The sequence below is a fragment of the Adiantum capillus-veneris genome, chromosome 27 (assembly GCF_014529385.1).
Source record: "Adiantum capillus-veneris isolate H3 chromosome 27, ASM1452938v2, whole genome shotgun sequence".
In the NCBI taxonomy this organism is placed as follows: Eukaryota; Viridiplantae; Streptophyta; class Polypodiopsida; order Polypodiales; family Pteridaceae; genus Adiantum; species Adiantum capillus-veneris.
Genome location: NC_140957.1, coordinates 137,599,713 through 137,617,678, shown reverse-complemented (window position 1 = coordinate 137,617,678; position 17,966 = coordinate 137,599,713). Strand labels below are relative to the sequence as shown.

At 46.0% G+C, this 17,966-nt stretch overlaps 1 protein-coding gene across 1 annotated transcript in view; it reads right to left on the bottom strand.

Annotated features, from left to right (window-relative positions):
• Window positions 1–17,966, bottom strand: part of LOC147422817 (putative plant SNARE 12) — a 55,936-nt gene that overhangs the window by 24,095 nt on the left and 13,875 nt on the right. Inside the window, exons 2-7 of the mRNA XM_086502508.1 lie at window positions 16,528–16,620; window positions 7,646–7,739; window positions 7,506–7,543; window positions 7,349–7,434; window positions 6,876–6,955; window positions 6,743–6,799 (exon numbers count right to left, since the gene is read on the bottom strand). Of these exons, the coding sequence (XP_086358634.1) occupies window positions 6,743–6,799; window positions 6,876–6,955; window positions 7,349–7,434; window positions 7,506–7,543; window positions 7,646–7,739; window positions 16,528–16,620 (448 nt within the window). The remainder of the gene's footprint in view (window positions 1–6,742; window positions 6,800–6,875; window positions 6,956–7,348; window positions 7,435–7,505; window positions 7,544–7,645; window positions 7,740–16,527; window positions 16,621–17,966) is intronic.

The window sequence follows — 17,966 nt, the reverse complement described above, 5'->3', positions numbered from 1 at the left end:
AATGACCTATGAGACCAAAAGGTTACATGTGGTGAATCTAATACCAGGTCTGGGTACCAAAAGTACATAGAACTGAAAAGAAAATAGTGGGTAGGGGTGGGGTGAAAGCTGATACAAAGGGAATACAGAAAGGGGGAGGGGTGAGCTGATACAATGGAGCTCTCTGACAGTCGAGGCATCATATACATATACATATACATCAATATCCAAAAGGCTATAGAGATTCAATGTCCTCCAAGGTAGGCAACTCTATCGGGACGGCTCCTATGTCGCGCCAGTATGGTATGGATCCTCTGTCGCAATCTGCGTCGATGTCGAGAGGGCCCCCTCATCCGTGGGCGACGTGACCGCCCCAACTCTATCGCCCGATCAAGCAATATGCCTCTGGTGCCTCTGGTGTTGTTATGCTACTGGGGCTGCTCGGACTCCTCTGTCTGTGACTGAAAGAAATCTGTAATCTTCCGCTGTTGCTGGATCTCTCTCATTGTGCCCCTCTTCAAGAGGTCCTCTCTGTGTTTGCGAATCTCCAGTAAGTATAATCCGAGGCATCTCTGATCCTGGTAACTCATGACTCTAGAAAGTGGCCCAAAACCCTCTCTAAATGGACAGTGAAAGCGGCCTCGTATCTCATGGTATACTGGGCAGTGACATATGTAATGTAGCTCTGTCTCTGGCTCTATCTGGCACACCTCACAAAGCCTGGACTCAACGGGTACTCCTCTAAATCTGCCTGTCTCGATCTCTAGCTGATGTGAGGATGTGCGTTTCAGACCAATAGCACATCGTATCCCGTGGGATAGATGAGTGTCCATGTATCCTGGTCTGATTACAAAATCATCCTCCGTGAGTTGGAGAAGATGCTCTCTATAGAAATTCATCTTCGTACCTAGCTCATGCATAGGTTGTATCCATGTCCTCTTCGTATCCAACTGAATCAAGTCCTGTCTGGTGAGCCTGGTAATCTCTTCCCTAGTGAGGGAGATGGAGGGTGCATCCAAAGAGTACCGAAATGGCCGTAGCCGATCCATACTAAAGCCATGTAACTGAAACCAAGATGCCATCTCTGCATACCAACATGATCTATCTCCCTGCAATGCCAGCTGCCGCGAAGACTCTAGTGCTAATCGAACATATCTGTCTCCAGGGAGAGCCCAAATGCTATGCATAAATGAAACTGATCGAGTGAGTGCCTCCATACCAATGGAGGAGCAGCGAGCTCCGCCCTAATAATGTCATGTGTTACTGAGGCCTTGGCCCTAATCATCCGAGAAATCATAGACACCAAGGGCTTCTCCATACATCTCCATCCATCAGTACTGCCAGCTCTGTTATGATGATCAACTGAGGGGGCCCCATATCTCCACTCCGTACAGCATGGCCGAAGTGACCAAAGTGTCAAAAAGCCAAAGCTTTGTCCGAGGTTCTTGGAACTGAACCTGCGAACATATCCTCTCAAGTCTCCCCAATGCTGCATAGGCTCTAGGGAGAGAGAAATGAAATGAAATGAAAAGTTATATTAACGTCTTCAAAAGGCCAAAGTGACCTATGAGACCAGAAAGTTACAATGTGGTGGATCTGATACAAAGTCAGAGTAACAAGATGACAAAAATGAAATGACAAATGTCACAATAAAATACTATGGAATCCTAAACTACTAGGTGTGAACTAAGCAGCTAGCTGGGATAGCTAGATCACAAGAGATCCAGCATCGGTCACTGGCGGATCTCATCAATCTCCTCCATGGTCAATAGTTTGACCGGGCGTCGTGCATGTCGAGCCAAAGTGATCCGAATCCTCTGATGCAGCCTCCGTCGATGCTGTGTAGGCCTCCCCAATCGTGGGCGTCTAGATCTCCCCAGCTCAGTCACTCGATCGATCAGTGTGCCTCTGGTGTGAGATGACGAGCTCTGCTGTGGTAGTAACTCCTCCGGGTGTCCAGTGGCAGCTCTAAAGAAATCTGTCTCTGAGACTGGCTAGCCTCTCCTCTCATCAGGCTCTCTCTGTGTCTGCGTAGCTCAAGCAAAAACAAACCCAAGCATCTCTTATCCTCGTACTGCATGACTCTGGAGAATGGTCCAAAGCCCTCTCTGAACAAGCAATGGAAGCGGCCTCGTATCTCGTAGTACACGGGGCAGTGGCATGTGTAGTGCAACTCTGTCTCAGGCTCGATGTCACACAGGGGGCATGTCCTGGCCTCTGCTGGTACTCCGCTGTATCTCCCAATCTCGATCCGCAGCCGGTGTGAAGATGTGCGTATCTGGCCGATAGCACATCGCACCCCATGAGACAAGTGGGTGTCCATGTATCTGGGCCTCGTCACAAAACCATCAACCGTAAGCTGGAGGAGATGCTCTCTGTAGAAAGCCATCTTCGTGCCCAGCTCCTGTGCTGGCTGTATCCATGTCCTCCTGGTGTCTAGCTGAGTCAAGTCCTGGCGGATGAGCTTGGTGATCTCGGACTGTGTAAGAGTCAGAGAGGGTGCATCCAGTGAGTACTGGAAGGGAGGCAATCTGTCTATGCTGAACCCATGCGCCTGAAACCATGATGTCATCTCCCCATACCAGCATGTTGTATCTCCCTGCATGGCTAACTGTCGAGAGGACTCAAGTGCAAGGCGGGAATATCTGTCTCTGGGAAGTTCCCACATGCGGTGTATGAAGGAGACAGATCTTGTGAGCGCCTCAACCACTAGTGGGGGGGCCGCTAGCTCTGCTCGAACAATAGCACGTGGTACTGAGGCCTTGGCTCTAATGAGCCGCGAGATCATAGAGACCAGAGGCTTCTCCATGTCCCCCCATCCATCACTGCGGCCTGTCCTCCCGTGATGATCCAATGAAGGTCCCCAAATCTCAGCTCCATAGAGCAATGCAGAAGCCACCAAAGTGTTAAAGAGCCATAGCTTCGTCCGAGGCTCCTGAAACTAAACCTGTGAACACATCCTTTCCAATCTACCCAATGCTGCATGGGCTCTGGTCAGTCTAGTCTCTGCTGCCCTCCTCAATGAGAATGCTAGCCCACTAAAAACCACTCCGAGGTAAGTGTACGCATCTGTATACTCCACAGTCTCCTGGCCGTATGTGAATGCTGGGGCTGACCTCCTGATCCACTGTGGGGTGGTATTAAATACCATGACCTTGGTTTTACCAAGGTTGACGGACAAACCACTTTCCTGGGCAAACCTATTCAAAGCATCCAAGTGACGTTGCATCCCCTCCGGAGAGTCGGAGATCAACACAATATCATCAGCATATAACAATAATGGAATCCATGTCCCTGCCAGTTGTGCACCTCTATCACCTCTCTCTTAATGTAGTCAGAAACCTCATCCACATACATACCAAACAGAGTAGGAGAGAGCGGGCAGCCCTGCTTCACCCCAATAGTGGAGTGAATCGGTGTGGATAGACCCTCTGAGGTGCGTACCTGCCCCACTACTGACCTGTATAATGCCATGACCCCCCAAATGAGCTCTTTGGGTACTCCCATCTGTTGTAATCTGGGCATCAATCTAGCTCTAGGCACTGTGTCAAATGCTTTGCGGAAATCCACAAAGCTACAATAGATCCGTCTCCACGCGATCTACCCTCCTCAATGATGGCTCTGAGTGTCAAGATATGTCAAGAGTAGAAAAACCCCTCCTGAACCCTGCCTACCCGGCTGCGCGTATCCCCTCCCTCTCTGCCCATCTACTCAGCTGTTGCTCAAGAATAGATGCGTACAACCGTGCCAATGTGTATCCAATCATGATAGTGCGATAATTTCCAGGCTCCATAGCGTCTCCCGACTTGAAGATAGGTACAATAGTAGATAGGCTCCAAGTATCAGGCAAGCCCTCACACATGGCACGGTTAAACATCACTGCTAGTAGATCTCTGGCATGCGTGAAATGCTCAGCCACTAAACCATCATGATCGTATGCTCTCCCAGTCCTCATCCTGTCAATGGCCTTCCTCACCATCTCCGCGGTGAAAAAAGCACATGTGTGTGGGCATGGATCGAGAGGGTCAAGAAGGGGGGGCTGCTCAAGAACTGTGTACAAAGATGATGAGTACTGGCCCCAGTCCTCTGTAGAAGTGATGGCGGGGGGGGGGGGGGAGAGTGCTCCTGAAAGAGCCGCCATGCCTCACGTGAGTCCTGACTCAAGAATAGCTGATATAGATCCTGCTCTAGCCGAGCCAAAAATGCCCTCTTCTTCCACCGCACTAGGCGTCGGAAGTCAATCTGTGACTGTCTGTGAGTGATGTCCCCCAAAAGCACCTCCCTCTGAAGTCTAGCTCTAGTGTCCCGACATTCCTCATCATACCAACTATTCTGGGGCATGCTCCTCGAACGGCGTCTCTGCTCAAGCTAGGTATGTGGGTATGCCTCTGCTGCTGCATCATGTAGTGTCTGTGTCAATATAGTAGTAAGCTCCTCCAGAGGTCGCCCTGGCTCCTCTGTGCATAGGCGTCTGTAGATCCCATCTATGTATACAGAGTCTATCTCCCGCGTGAAGGTGTAGCGAGTAGGGGCTGTTGTCCGTAGCCTGTGTGCTACACTAAGCTGAAAAGAGATGGTCATTGACACAAGAGCATGATCCACTGCCACACCAACAGGTCTGGGTCCAACCTTGAGATCCTGGATACTAGAGATGAGGCTCGGCTGTGCCATGACATAATCCACTGTGCTAGCTCCATGTCTGTGTGGAAAGCATATAAAACTCCCTGAAGCAGGAAATCTCTGTAGGCCATTCAAGATGGCCAATCCATATGCAGTCCCCATGTCTATCAAGTGTCGTCCATACTCAGTGTGTTCTCCATCTTGTGATAGTCTGGATAGGCTTGTCTCTGCGGCATCCAGCTCTCTCAGCATCTCCTCTGAAGTATCATAAAATACTATCTGATGATGGGCAGTCCTAGCATTGAAATCCCCTAGAATGATGATGTCACCATCTCCAGAGAACTTCCATATGTCATCATCCAAAATAGAGAAAGGGGACTGTCCTCTGGGTGGTGCATACACTGACGTGCTCGGGGGAAAGTAGCAAATAGCAATGTAAAGATATCTGTCTGTCTCTGCTCTCAGTCTCACCCACATGTACCTAGCTTGCTCATCTCTGCGGGCTATATGTATCAATGGCTGCAACTCCTCCCTGAATAACACTGCCACTCCTCCTAATCCCCGCCCTTTGTGCTCTAATCGTGTCTCCTGTCTATAGGCAATCTCCCATCTATATCTACTAATGTGAGGCATAGACTGCCCAGGGGCCTGCTGTGTCTTAGAGTAGAAGACGATGTCTCTTCCCCTGAAACTATCCTCAAAAGCGCCCACATCAAGTCGCATAGATCCATTACAATTCCACGTGGCAACTTTGAGTGTGGTCCCATGGGTCTCGCACCGTCAAGTGGAGTGCCGCTCTACAATCACAACCCGGCCATCTCTGTAGAGAGAGAGAGAGAGAGACAGAGAGAAAAACAGCCTGCTGACTGCTGCGCGAACCCTAAAACAGGCCTGTCTATCTGTTGCACGAACCCTAAAAACAGGCCTCTGTCTGCTGCACGAACCCTAAAAACAGCCTGTGACTGCTGCACGAACCCTAAAACAGGCCTCTATCTGCTGCGCAAACCCTAAAAACAGGCTGCTGACTGCTGCACGAACCCGAGAGAGAGAGAGAGAGAGAGAGAGAGAGGGCTAATTTTGTCATTCCGTGAGTGGATTTTCAAGTTTGAAGCTTTAATGGAAACCTTGCCTTCTCGCCGTCTTAAGTAGTGCGACAATTTCTCTCACACGCTACACATTCAGATCGAGATTCCCCGGTAGATGGGCTTCTCAATTGGTCATGTACGACTGCGTGGGTTTTATGCCCATTTGCCAAGGCAAGAGCCTTCTGGACAGGAACATGATTAGCTAATTGCTAATCCCCCACAGGTACGCAGGTTTCTGTCGTGAAGAACTGCGAGTAGGAGAGTTTTCTCATCTGAAAACTCATCCAATTCAAGCGGCAGGTGTTGGATTCTGATTTGAACTCTGATGCAGAATGCAAGGGTCTGAAAGCACAGGGACAGGCAGGCTTTAGAACACAAATTCTCTACTATGGATCACATGTTAACGATCGAATCTCCTAGGAGCAGGCTGAGAGGTGCCTTTACTGCTGCTTTGTGGTTTTCCACAAGGTGTTACAAGGTCTCTTGAGGGTGATTAATACAGCAACTTCTATCCTCAGGGTTCCGTCATAGATGATACGGGGGACATATGCTAGTATGAGAGCCACTGGCAGAGAAAGCTGCCCCGGAGACCTGTCAGATTGCAGTCCTAACACCCTTGGTGTTAAGCGAGGCTGTCCCCTTAACACCCACTCTCTTTGGGCTACACACAGACGAGGTGGCAGACTATATACAGAGTAGAAGGGGTGCCATGGCTGAGGTTGCTGGCACCCAAGGCCATTGTATTAGTAAGCCAATGAAACGGTTTTGATATCTTAGTCCTATGGCTTCTTTAGGAAGACTGCTTTTATACTTATGAGGAAAAAGCAAAGGGACACATCATATTCATAAATCTGGCCTCTATTTGCCTCAAAACTTAGTGATGAATACTGAAAAACAAAGAGAAAACTCCAGTGATCAGTAAATGCAAACAAGAAAAATCAACATTTTACTGAATAACAAAGCAAATACTCAAGTGATCAGAAACACACAGGTAGGGTAAGTTGCACAAAAAGAATTGGTTCAATGCAGCCTCAGAGCTCATACTCCTAGTCCTTTACCTGAGCCTTCAAGGTCTGTGCCGTCTGTGCACCAATGTTGACAGTATCCTCTACAACCTGGAATGCCAACAAACACTCGAGTAAGCAAAAAGAAGAGCAGGTGTAGTATGCATTAGCTCAACAAACGTCCAACCTTCTTAGATCTTTCAATTGCCTGGTCAGTTTCATCCATGGTTTTATTACCACCATCAATAAGTTCCTGATTTGTCATTGCTGCAGAAATTACCAAAAAACAAAAGTACATATTCTACATTAATAAAAGAAAGGATTGAAGTGTGTAATATTCAAGTTAAAACCGTACAAAACCCCCCTCTCCCCCCCCCAAAAAAAAAAAACTGCAGGATCAAAATTTGTATATTGCTAGACCAAAAAAATTCTTCTACTGTAACCCTTTAAAACAGGCTCAAGCTGATTTATACAGCCCATAAAATTCTGTCTACATGTTCCAACTGTTAGAAAGATCTGAAAGAAAGCAACAGATAACACGGTCAAAACTTTAAATATACATCCCCCAAAACCCAAGCACTCTGTGCATGTTGTGCAAGTTCCCTACTAGTTGATTTAAGATGCAACTTAGCAACCATGCAGGATAGAGAAAGATTGTACTTGAGGCCATTCTGACATTGTCATCAACCAAGGGCTCTCCACCCCCTCCATCCAACAGTTCCTTCTTCCCTAAGGCACTTGTATACCTGATGAATACCCACAAAACTCTTAGAAACAATCTTAACATCCCAAAAAATTAATTCATATCTTCCCTTACGTTTTTCTCAGTGCCACATAGGAATTAAGTTCTTTAATCTGCAGAGAAAGCAAAAGATTTAATCAATGCTTGAACATCAGAAAAGTGGTAACTAAGAATAAAAGGCCCTTTTGCCTTTATTACAAAAGACATCCACATACAAGTGACTGTTTCCTCTCATTGAGCTGCTTGTTGATTGCTGGGGTATACTCAGCCTCTTCCTCTTTAATCTCTCGATCAAAATCTTTGATAAGCCTATTTAATACGCACATGTCAAAGCCAATCAGCACCAATGATATTCATAAAGAGATACGACCAAAAACTACACACAGCCTTATCCTGCTGAACCAACAATTAAAATCTAGTTGTGAATCCCAAACAAATCCCTGTCCTCCATCACACCTACACAAGCTGCATGCAAGATTACAGGAAAAATCTCCTCTCATGAAGGAGCGGTCACTGATTGCACAATATTAACACAAGCAAGCCTACCTGCTTATAAATAGCATGCCTTTTGCAACTTGAATCACAACCACACATACACAACAAAGTTTTCCTGGCTTTGGGCAGTTCATACTAAGCACCAATTGAGAAATTCTCCTATGGAAGGTGGACAAAAAAATAGGAGAACTGTGAATAACGGGAAGAGTTTTCCTTTTTCAGATTCAGTCGCCCTGTGAAGCTAGCCTACGCCTTGTGAAGGATTCAAACATGTGAGTGCTAAGGTCAAGGTGTGGCAACACATCCAGAACATGTGAATGTTTGTGCTAAAAACCAGCAATTCAAATTGACCTTGAAATAGCACAACGTGAAGCCACATATACATGTAAAAACTTGAAAATTGGATACTCTGAAAACATAATTTAGAACACGATGACGATATCAAGAGCTCCAAAACCCATAAGAATCCATGCCACTACTCATCAAGGTGATATTGATGTGGGTGAGGGAAAGGAGTACATATATTGCGTTAGTGCACTAAAATCGACAAGATACGTGAAAACATGAGTGACATAGGTTGTGGTATTTTTGGTTTCTGATAAAGGGAAAGTAGAACACATCCAAAACTGTCAATTCAAAATAGGGCCCCACCAAAAGTTCCCAAGTCATGCATGCCAGAAGCTAAATTTTCAATGAGCTTTCAAAATGCTGAGCTCTCAACCTGAAAACAGAAAACAATCAGAAAAATTGCTCTAGTACCAACCACAGTACCTTGAACTCAAGTGTTTTCTTTGAATGAACATTTAAAACACTATAGAACATGAAACTCGCAGAAGTACACTACCCACAATAGGCTAGACACCACATGGGCCAGTCAGCAGGCGCAAAAATCGATTTACAAAACAGACAGCTCCAAAGCTATGACAAAGCTCAAAGAGAGTGGACACTTCAAAAAGAATTTTTTTGAAACCCTGCTTTTGATCATCCAGTGACCCTCTACCATACTATACTATCATACCTTACCATGTAAGTAGGATATGGCAGCAGTGTATGGAGACACCTAAAAATTATACTAAGCACAGCTACCAATGACGTGTTAAAAAGCAGCATAGAGAGGAGGCACATGAAAGGAGCTCATTAACGAGTGGTACACAACCAAGCCTAAAGCAAGCAAGGCAGCACAAGCAAAAGGCTTTGAAAAATCAAACTCTATGTGGGTATTTGGCTGCTTGAAGATGTAACGTCCAAACTATGAAGATAATAAACACAAAAGTGCTGGACCAGGAAAAATATCCAGACACCTTGAAACCTTCCCAACACACATCCTGTATCACAACTTACATGGGTGGCCAAAAGCAAAAAAAACACTCAACATAGACAGTTAAACATAGTGCAACAGAACACGAGCCTGCCAAGGCCATGCATGCATACATTTTATGAAAGTTCAAAAATGCTATGTTCAGGTAAAGTCGACAAATTGTCCTTTTGGTGTTCATTTCAAAGGGTCAAAGGGAGGGGACCAGCCCATCTCTCGGTCACTAGCACAGTGTTGAATTATCTCTTCTCTCACTTTCTTCTATGTGCTTACCTTTCAAGACATTGAGTTAAGTAAGAGTGATTCCACACCAAGTTACTCTTCCTGTTCTGTGACAGAATCGTCTACTGAATCCATCCAGTCCACGTGCTCTGACATCCCCTCTCTTTGTCTAACGACTGAGCTCATGATGCTCAAAGCATGGAAACATTAAGCTTTGCCAATCTGTGGCCTATCATGATGCTACAATAGTTACTAGGGAGCCTAGCCTTCAATATCCGCACAAAAGTGTTAGTGCTCGAATTGTCGAGAAAACCTTCACATATAGCTCTATTGAGCATGTGCACCGACAATCTTGGGTTGATCTAAATGCTATGTAACAACTAGTCATGTGATCTATCTATCTATGCATAGTTTATCAATGGCGTCAAGTATCATACTAACAATGAAGAAAGAGGAAATCAAGGGCCAAGACCCTAGTGACAATGGTAGGGGAGACTGCCCCGGCATTGTATATAGACTACTCACATATTGTCCCCATGTGTCAATAGAAGTAATGGGTGTAGGTGATCGCTGATCTTATAATAGTCTTCATCCCTCTCTAGAATCTTAGCTCAAGAATAGGTCATATACCTCACGAGGCGTTGGAAACTAAATTGTGTCTATAGGTGTGTGGTGTCCCCTAACGCCATCCTCTTTGTGATCTGGCTCTAGTCCCTCGACACTCATCATCGACTAGCTATTCTGCCATGTCCTTGCTCCACACGGGTGGGGAAAGGCTATAGCCACACCTAAATAATAGCATCTGTAAGCTGGTGGGTAAGCCCTATCGAAGGTGCAAGAGGATTGTCACAGATTGGTGATGTGGCACGCATCGTACAGAACTGACCCGAAAGCAGAGGAGAAGGGAGACTGATGTGGCACTACTTACTGTCACATGCGCACTGCACTTGAGCCACATCGACAAGCTTCTACTAAAGTCTAGCATCAGTCTTAGCTTAGGACCTAGCCTGGCACCCTTGTGAGCATCTAGCAGGACGTGCATGTCCAAGCCGGTCATAGTTGCATACCCTCTCTTGCACAGTATAGTCATTCCAGCATATGCACTGTTTGGCAACCATCAAATCAGCGTTTTAGCTCCAGCAAACCAGCGTTTTCAGCAGCCTTGTCGCAGATTCAGATTTCAGCCCCTTAACATTTCAGCGTTTTCAGTTTTTCAGCCCATCGCCGTCCCCGGCGATAGGGGATCGGTCCATAGCCTTGTCGCATTCGCAGATTCCCGCAAGCATCCCTAGCATTTTTGCATGTCAACCATAGCCTCGCCGTACAAGCATCATCACCGTCATCGTCGTCGCAATACCAAGCATCTCCAACGATACCAATTAGCACCTCAACAGCACCGCAGCACTAAGAGCCTTTAGTACCCAACATTTCCAGCAGTATCAAGCACCTTCTACCCATTAGCATCCCTAAATACTTCCGTTGCACCTGACATTGGTATCAGAGCTCTGTGCGTGCTTCCGCTTCGCGAACTCGAGGGAAGAACCAAAAACCCAAGCAAAACCTCTCTCAGTTTTTTTCTCAAAGAATTTTTGTGTCCCGATCCCGGACTTATTAGGCACTCTCAGTCCGAACCTTATTCCATCGCGCATCGGGCATGCTCCCGTCTTCATCGCTATGTCTTTGAACGAAGATCAACATCATATACACAAAAATCCAAATCTTGAATACCAAGATTCGCTTGCCTTGTATGCGGATATGGAAGGAGTTGGAGAAAGAATCCCTAACCCTCTTCTACAACCGCATTCGCATGTAGCGTGCATCCGCTTCCGTCGACAAGCAACCATTGGACATACCTCCGAGCACCCTTACCTTTCAATTTCATCCAATGGTTAGTACTTGCTCGCAAGGCAAAGTCAGCATCAAGGCTCGTATTTTGTGACAGTATTAAGGCTACCTAGTAACTTGGTTGGTCGGTGTTTACATCGCAATAGTACCTACATTCACAGTATCCACAAGTTTGGAGGAGTTTTTATCTGTCACAAACTGTTGACATGGCATGGTGACACATCAGACACACTCTCTTTGGCAAGCAGTTCCGATAAAGGCAGTAGAAATGCTGACATGGCAGTGACGCAACAGATTTCCGAGATTTACGATGTCTTGCTGACGTGGCACTACCGTACGGACCCCCGCGTTTTGCGGCACGTTTTGCAACAGTGTACGGATGCTTTTTCCTACACAAACCAGGCTGCAAAATTCTACGCAAAGGCTTTTTGACAAGTTGCTTTAATTTTACCAAGCAAGGCTTGTGAGACACCTTGCTTTATTTTTGAATGCTTTTTCACAGTATCCACAAGTTTGGAGGAGTTTTCATCCATCACAAACTGGTGACATGGCATGGTGACACATCAGACACACACTCCCTCTGACACGCAGTTCCGATAAAGGCGGCAAAAATGTTGACGTGGCAGTGGTGTGGCAGATTTCTAGGATTTACGATGTCTTGTTGACGTGGCACTACCGTACGGACCCTCGGGTTTTGCGGTAGTATACGGATGCTTTTTCCTACGCAAACCAGGGCTGCAAAATTCTACGCGAAGGCTTTTTGACAAGTTGCTTTAATTTTACCAAGCAAGGCTTGTGAGACACCTTGCTTTATTTTTGAATGCTTTTAATTGGCAGCTTTTGGGGCTCTGTTTTTAGCACCCCTTGTAAACTTATAAATTAGTGGGCAAGGCTCCCACTGTGCAAAGCATCTAGACGCAGAGTCTGAGAGTGAAAACCCTCCCACTCCCTTGTACTTTGAGCACAGATTTAATACAAAAAGAAATACCGAAAGGGCCGCCAATATTTGGGGCCAACATCTCTAGGCACGGAACTACACCGCAGGGTTGTCCACGTTCAACGTACGGGACGTTCCGTACCGTACCGTACGACTCGTACGTTTCGTACATGACTCGTCTTTTTTTTTTTTTTTTTTTTTTTTGCGGGGGCGATTTTTGGTGTGGGATTGTTTTGCATCTCGATTGCATTTGACCAAGAGCCCAATGGCTGCATTGGCTCAAACAACCATGACCTATGTGCGACGAGGCTTGGGTAGCGGATCTACTATGGCCACGACCACTTTGGAGATCATGATTCTTCTTTCTTCGGACATTGCCTTTTCCAATGTCCATGGACAGATCTTTCATGTTCTAACTTGTAAGACTTAAGTTACAAGTATTTAGTAGTAAGTACTAAGTCTATGTCATGACTCATATGATCTATCATGTGTAAGACGCATGATTTTTTTTTTGCATCATACGTTACGTCACCGTACGTCTAATTTTTTTTAGTTCGATTAGTACCGCACGTCTTCGTACGTGTACCCGTCGTACGTGACCGTACGTGTCAACTATGCTACGCCGGACCATGTTGAACCAATTGTGAACTGTGAACTATTTTGAAGTGAATCTCTACTGTGCCACGGTAGAATATTGACTTGGAGTGTCCAAGTTTGGTACAGTGGTATCAGACCGCGGCCGATTTCTCTTCTACCGGGAAATCCGATCCTTTTCTCGCAACACTTATGGATTCAAACAGAGATCAGTCGACTTCCTCTGCATCTGGGGATGCGGGAAGAGATCACGAAGAAGATTCTCACGAGGAGTATGGCCCGCCTCGGCCTCCTCAGGCGGAGATTGAAGAGATGAAGCATCGACAATTGGTTGACGATGCGACAAAGATGATGATAAACATTGCAAAGGATCCGAAATTTGCAAAAATTTTGACGCGGATATCCTTCGACGAAGTGCACTCACAGTGGCGTAAGGCCACAGAACCACCCCTCAAACCGGCACTCAAGAGACCTACTCCAAGGATGTTTACAGAGCAAGAATTAGAAGAGGTGGTTGATACATGGATTACCCAGCTTTTTGACGCAACCAACAAAGCCAAAAAGCACGACAAAAAGCAAAAGAAAGGAACAGACTTCCCGGGTTATTTGGGTCATCAATCTGCTTTTGCCTCGGCAAGAAAACAGCAGAAACATGTCAGACTCTCACTGTGTGAGAGATGAAGCTAAGGGGAGTTGGGGCCGTACTGGAAAGGCGGTAAACTCTCAAGGTCAAGGCCGTGTGCTTCGAACCATACTCTAATCCATGTGTACCATGCACTGTCATATCCAGCCTCTGATATCTCTATAGCTGACTCAAATGCTCGTCGTGTGAGTGTCGACCGGGAGCTCTCTCACTCTCTGTATAAAACACACCGTCTATCACGTGCACATCTAACCCTATGTGCATGTGGACAATCTATCTCAAGTCTAGGGTTCAGGTTAGCCTAGGAAGTGTTTTGGCACCTTAGAACACACCTTTGTGAGCCTGTGCGCAGGCCGTGCATGTCCAAGCACTTAGAGTAGTTGCATATCCTCTGATTGCACAACCAATACCACCCAGCATATGCATTGTCAAAGCAGCATGTCCAAATTCCGGTCAGTTTGGGGCAGAACATTTTACAGGAAATTGTGGCATTTTTATTTATTTAATTGCACCATTTTATGGGGTCGTGGGCTGTTGGGAAACTGCTCCACCTAGCCTGTTACAGGCATATAAGCAGAAGGGGGGGCACTCATTCCCAGCAGAAGGGACAAAAGAAGCTCAGGCTTGCAGTGTTCTCTCCTCAGCAAGAGAGCAGAAGACCTAACGTTTTCAGCCAGCAGGACTGCTAGCGTTTTTGGATTCTTCCAGAGCATCTAGCGTTTTCAGTTGCAAATCAGCCCCAACCTTTCTCCATCAGATCTATCTAGCGTTTGCAATTCTTCGTCGCAAGATTCAGACAGATCAGGTAGCATTTTCAGTTTTCAGCCCTTAGCCATTGCAGACTAACCCCTTAACTTCACAGATCTCACCTAACCCGCAGCAGATCCTCGCCAAACCGGATTAGCCAACGTTTTCAGATTCAGCCCGCTGTCCGCAGATTTCAGCATGTGCGTTTTCAGCGCATCGTCGTCGCGTCGTCGTGTCGTCGCCATCCTCGCCGACACAGTGTCAGTTTTCAGCAGGAAGTCAACGTTTTCAGAAATTTAGCAGATCAGCCCTATCGTTTTTCAATTTTCAGCCCGTCCTCATTGTCATGATCATTGTCGTCGTCATCGTCGGCAAGTCCATTGCATCTAGACCAAAGTACCAGATTTGTGCAATCTATAGCATAGACCTCTCTCACCATAGAGAGGGGGGCCCTTGAGGAGGGTTTGAGAACCGTCTCGTGTCGTATTCTCTCTCTCTCTCTCTCTCTCTCTCTCTCTCTCTCTCTCTCTCTCTCTCTCTCCACCCCTACCCACTATTTTCTTTTCGATTCTTTGTACTTTTTGTACCGAAACCTGGTATTAGATTCACCACATGTAACCTTTTGGTATCATAGGTCGTTTTGGCCTTTTGAAGACGTTAATATTACATTTCATTTCTCAGCACCTTCAGTCACAGTAGTATTCATTTTGTTTGTGATCATTGCACTCTCTCTCTAAAAGGAACGGAAGGCTCTCCCTTTCGTAAGTAAAAGGAACCCTTGAGCACAATTTGGAGCGCTCATCTTGAGCAATATCAACATTCAATTCCGTTGCACCTTACACCGTCTGGAAGAGTGCCTCCACTACCATGGGGGGGGTGGCAAGCTCTACCCTGATGATGTCCTGTGGTACTATGTGCTTGCCTCGAAATAGGCGAGAAATCATATAGATTTGTGGTCTCGCAATCCATGCCCACTGGCTATCTGTCAATCCGGGTGCCCACACTGTTACCACATACATCAGGGTTGGAGTGACTAATGTGTCGAATAGCCACCCCTGCGTGCGGGTCTCCTGAAAGTGTGTCCGATGGCATCTCCGCTCTAGCGTGGCCAATGCTGCATATCCTCTGGTGAGTGTCAATGGCGGCTTGTGCCATGGAGAAGGGTCCCTGTCTGTTGGTGAATGTGACTCCCAGGTAGATGGAGGTGGTGACCACCTCTACTGGTCCTCCTGCTGCTGCTGTAAATGTGGTTGCTCGTCGGACTGATCTGGAGGTGTGGAAGATCATGACCTTGGTTTTTCCAAGGTTCACTGTGAGTCCCCTATCCGTACAAAACTCATCCAAAGCTCTCAAATGGCTCTGTAGGCCCTCTGGTGACTCTGCAATGTCATCAGCATATAGTATAATGTGGACTAGGGTACCTGCTAGGTGCGCTCTTGTCCCTCCCGCCCATAGGATGAAGTCGGAGATCTCGTCAATGTAGAGTCTGAAGAGAGAGAGAGAGAGAGAGAGAGAGAGAGAGAGAGAGAGAGAGAGAGAGAGAGAGAGAGAGAGAGAGAGAGAAATGAAATGAAATGATATATTAAACTCTTCAAAAGGCCAAATGACCTGTGAGACCAAACCGATAGAAACTGCTGAATCTGATACCATGTGTGGGTACAAAAAAGAGATTCTAAAAATGAAGCTAGGAGTGCTACTAGCTGGTACTGTTGTGGGATATTTACTAATACAATGGGTGCCTAGTACAAGAAGGTGATATAATGGGTCAATTGTGTACTGCGTTGGTGACTACACATAACAATAGCAAGTCAAGATGTTTAATCTAGGGATCTTGTGTGACAAATACCATGTGTCATCCAATTAAGGGTCCATGCAAAGGCACAAGGGATCAGTAATTAGTAGAGAGAGAGAGAGAGAGAGAGAGATGGGATGAAATGAATGTTATATCAAACATCTTCAAAAGGCCAAGATGACCTATGAGACCCAAAAAAGTTACATCTCAAGAGAATCTGATAAAATGTCTGGGAAAAAAACTAAACAACTAAAATACAACTGTAGGGCACTTGGGGGGGGGGGGCGGGGGGGGAGAGAGAGAGAGAGAGAGAGAGGTCTACACCTTGAGACAAGCCTTACACCAACCTCAAGGAGATATGCTGCAGAAAAATTGACTGAATGTAGCCCATCAAAAAAAAAGGTCATTGACAGTAGCAAGGTAGACATTATTGCAGGTCTTTCTTTTTTTCTTTCTTTTGCCAAACAAAAACATCTACTGCTGTCAATAATGGGCTAAAAGATGAACCTTTTGCATTCGCGCATTTTTGCAGTGAGCTCCTCCAACTGCTTGCCTTGTCTGTTGGGATCCTTGACTTTATCAAGTTTTTGAAACCCATTTCTGCAGAGATTCAAGTTTCATTGTTAGTGCCAAATCTTAAAATACCAAAAAACATATGTTACAAGCCAGAACAAGGGAGGAGAGACCCACAGTAAGGGAGATTTAAGGAATAGGGAGTGTAATCCGAATGCAGACTGGACCCAAACTTCTCAATCAGTAATGAATACATACATGATAAAACAACATGCCCACAAATAAAATAGCCTTCCAACACCAAACATACAGGACCTCTTGTTCCATGAAAAAAGATAGTACTGAAATAACAATTTTCCTCTGAAAGATGGCTTTAAACTGATAGCATACATGATCTGAGAAAGCTGAAAAAAACTGAAAAGCATATGCAACATTTCTTCAGGTGATGGGATCTTGCGGTAGATGATTTGGATCTGCAAGGCTAAGGGCTGAAACTAAAAATGCTGAGTTGATTTGACATGGATCTGCAAACTCAAGATGAGGCTGGGGCTGAAATCTGGAAACGCTGGGCTGATTTTGCTGATGAAGCTTGCAATGGGCTGATGGCTGAAAAACCCTGACGGTGCTTGTGTTGTAGGTACTTGTACTGCGGCCCGCGGGTATTGGATGTCTGGAGGGGTGACCCCTAGCGTTTCCTATATAGGTGCAAAAGCCTGACTCGAGCAGTGTCAGGTTGAGCCTCCACAACTTTATTAAATGATGCTAATATGTCACTTTTTAGTAAGTTGATGAACTACTAATAAGAGGTGCTTTGTACGCAGTTATTGCCTAGACTTTGTCCTAATGGTGCTTTAAGGGAACACTCCCCAATGCCTACACCTAGCAGACATTGGTTGTGCTCATGTGCAATCAGAGCGTATGTAACTACTCTAAAGTGCCTGGATATGTACGTCCTGCGTACAAGCTCACACGGGTGCCAGAACACTTCCTAGGCTGCTCTAAGCCCTCGAGATAGGAGTTATAGCCTGTCCACATGCACGTAGGGTTAGATGTGCACATGACACTCTGTCTGCCTCCATCCCTAGCATCTCCTCTTTGATTCTCTCATTCTAACTTGCAAGAAACCATGTCTGAGCTGCTCTACATTCATATATCATAAATAATAATGCAATCCCTCCATTGACTTCATGTCATAGTACCACAAAAATTTACGACGTGTTAATTGTACGAGAATCTTGTCCACCAAGAAAGCTAGCATAACTAAGGGTAGAGTGTGCACTTGAGCAACTGGTCAAGCATCTCCCACATCTATACCTGCTGTTCCCAAAAATGGGGTGCCACAAATCACAAGCTACCATATGGCATGCTGGCATGGCCACTCTATGGACTGTAATAGGCCTGGACACTCCAAGCGAGAAGTCAATAGCAGCAGA